Source organism: Hipposideros armiger, unplaced genomic scaffold (genome assembly GCF_001890085.2).
Source record: "Hipposideros armiger isolate ML-2016 unplaced genomic scaffold, ASM189008v1 scaffold_161, whole genome shotgun sequence".
NCBI lineage: Eukaryota > Metazoa > Chordata > Mammalia > Chiroptera > Hipposideridae > Hipposideros > Hipposideros armiger.
In genome coordinates this window covers 1,842,156-1,843,597 of record NW_017731511.1, presented here as the reverse complement: position 1 = coordinate 1,843,597, position 1,442 = coordinate 1,842,156, and the positions used below count along the sequence as shown (strand labels likewise).

General features: G+C 35.9%; 1 protein-coding gene across 1 annotated transcript in view; it reads left to right on the top strand.

The window, feature by feature from the left end:
- Positions 1 to 1,436, top strand: part of ASAH2 (N-acylsphingosine amidohydrolase 2) — a 92,200-nt gene extending 90,764 nt beyond the window's left edge. The window contains exon 22 of the mRNA XM_019651488.1: positions 201 to 1,436. Within this exon, the coding sequence (XP_019507033.1) occupies positions 201 to 390 (190 nt within the window). The 3' untranslated portion in view covers positions 391 to 1,436. The remainder of the gene's footprint in view (positions 1 to 200) is intronic.
- The last annotated feature ends 6 nt before the right edge of the window (positions 1,437 to 1,442 follow it).

Below are 1,442 nucleotides of genomic sequence, written 5' to 3'. Positions count from 1 at the left end.
CGAGTAAAGGTATTTCTACAAAATGGCTGTTCATTAAATGTTCTCTTCTAGAAAGTATTTATCTCTGTTTTGTTTATTGCTATCCTTTCAATATCTAAACTAGTACCTTGCTCATGGTAGGTGCTCCCTGAATATTCATTTTTCTAATCACACATTTTTAAGAGTAAAATTGGGTCTATTTGTTTGTTTCCTACCAACAGTTTCTATTGGCACAAGGGATTACTGGGTCGTAGCAATGCAACGATAGAATGGCATATTCCAGAGACTGCCCAGCCTGGAATCTACAGAATAAGATACTTTGGACATAATCGGAAGCAGGACCTTTTCAAGCCCGCTGTCATACTTCCATTTGAAAGCACTTCCTCTACTTTTGAAGTTGTAACTACTTAGTAAAAAGTTGACAAATCATTTAAAGAGCAGCTTTGCTCTGTATAATTTATATAACTGATTTCACATGAATGTAAACTATTATAATGATGTGTATAAATGTCCCAGCTTGGGGCCAGTTTACTGCTAATGGGACAGAGGTGTGTGTGTGTGTGTGTGTGTGTGTGTGTGTGTGTGTGTGTGATGAGTGTGTGTCCCATTTACCTTGCTCTAGCAGCTTTGTACCTCATGGTCTACAGCATGATTTCCCTTGAAACCTTGTGGCTGTTTAAAGGAACAGTTCCCTAATATGAAACCTCTGAAATGTTAGTAAGAGTGGTTGAAGATGTGTGAAAAAAGTTTAAACTATTTATTTATAGAATTATTGAATGTTACCACTGAAAAAGTTTAAACAGATCATCTAATTTGATCCTTCATTTTGTAAGTAGGAAAATGAAGTTTTATGGATTTAAGATTAGCGTGAAGCTGCAGGATTCCACCCTCCCATTTACATTTTAATATATTATATAAACATTGACCATAAATATGTAAGCCCAATTAGAGAAAAGTAGCATGAAAATGAGCATACCAGCTTTTTTATATTGAGCGCAGCCTTTCAAAGCAGTCACTCTGGATTTGATATGCTTAACCTGGATTTGTTGTTGATGCTCAAATCATTTCTGGAATTCCCTTCAGACCCGAGATATAGAAAGTCAGATTTGTAATATTTGCATCATGCTTTGTGTTTCCCTAAGTGCCCTTATCCCACTAAATTGTGTCTTTTATTCATCAAGCTTGTTTTAAGTGATTTTTGACTGTTTCCACTAATGAAATTCACCCCCAAACCATGAAAATTTGCCATTAGTGTGAATAAGAAAATGAAAGTTATTGGCTTGGAAGGGAGTCCTCAAAGGGAAGGCTCTAAATTCATTTATTTGTTTGTTTATCACTCACTCACTCACTCACTCACTCATGGACCCATCCAATCATAAAATATTTATTAAGGCTTACTCTTATACCCAGCATTGTATGAGTACCTGGTACAAGGACAACTAGTGAGATTAATTGGTGAGATT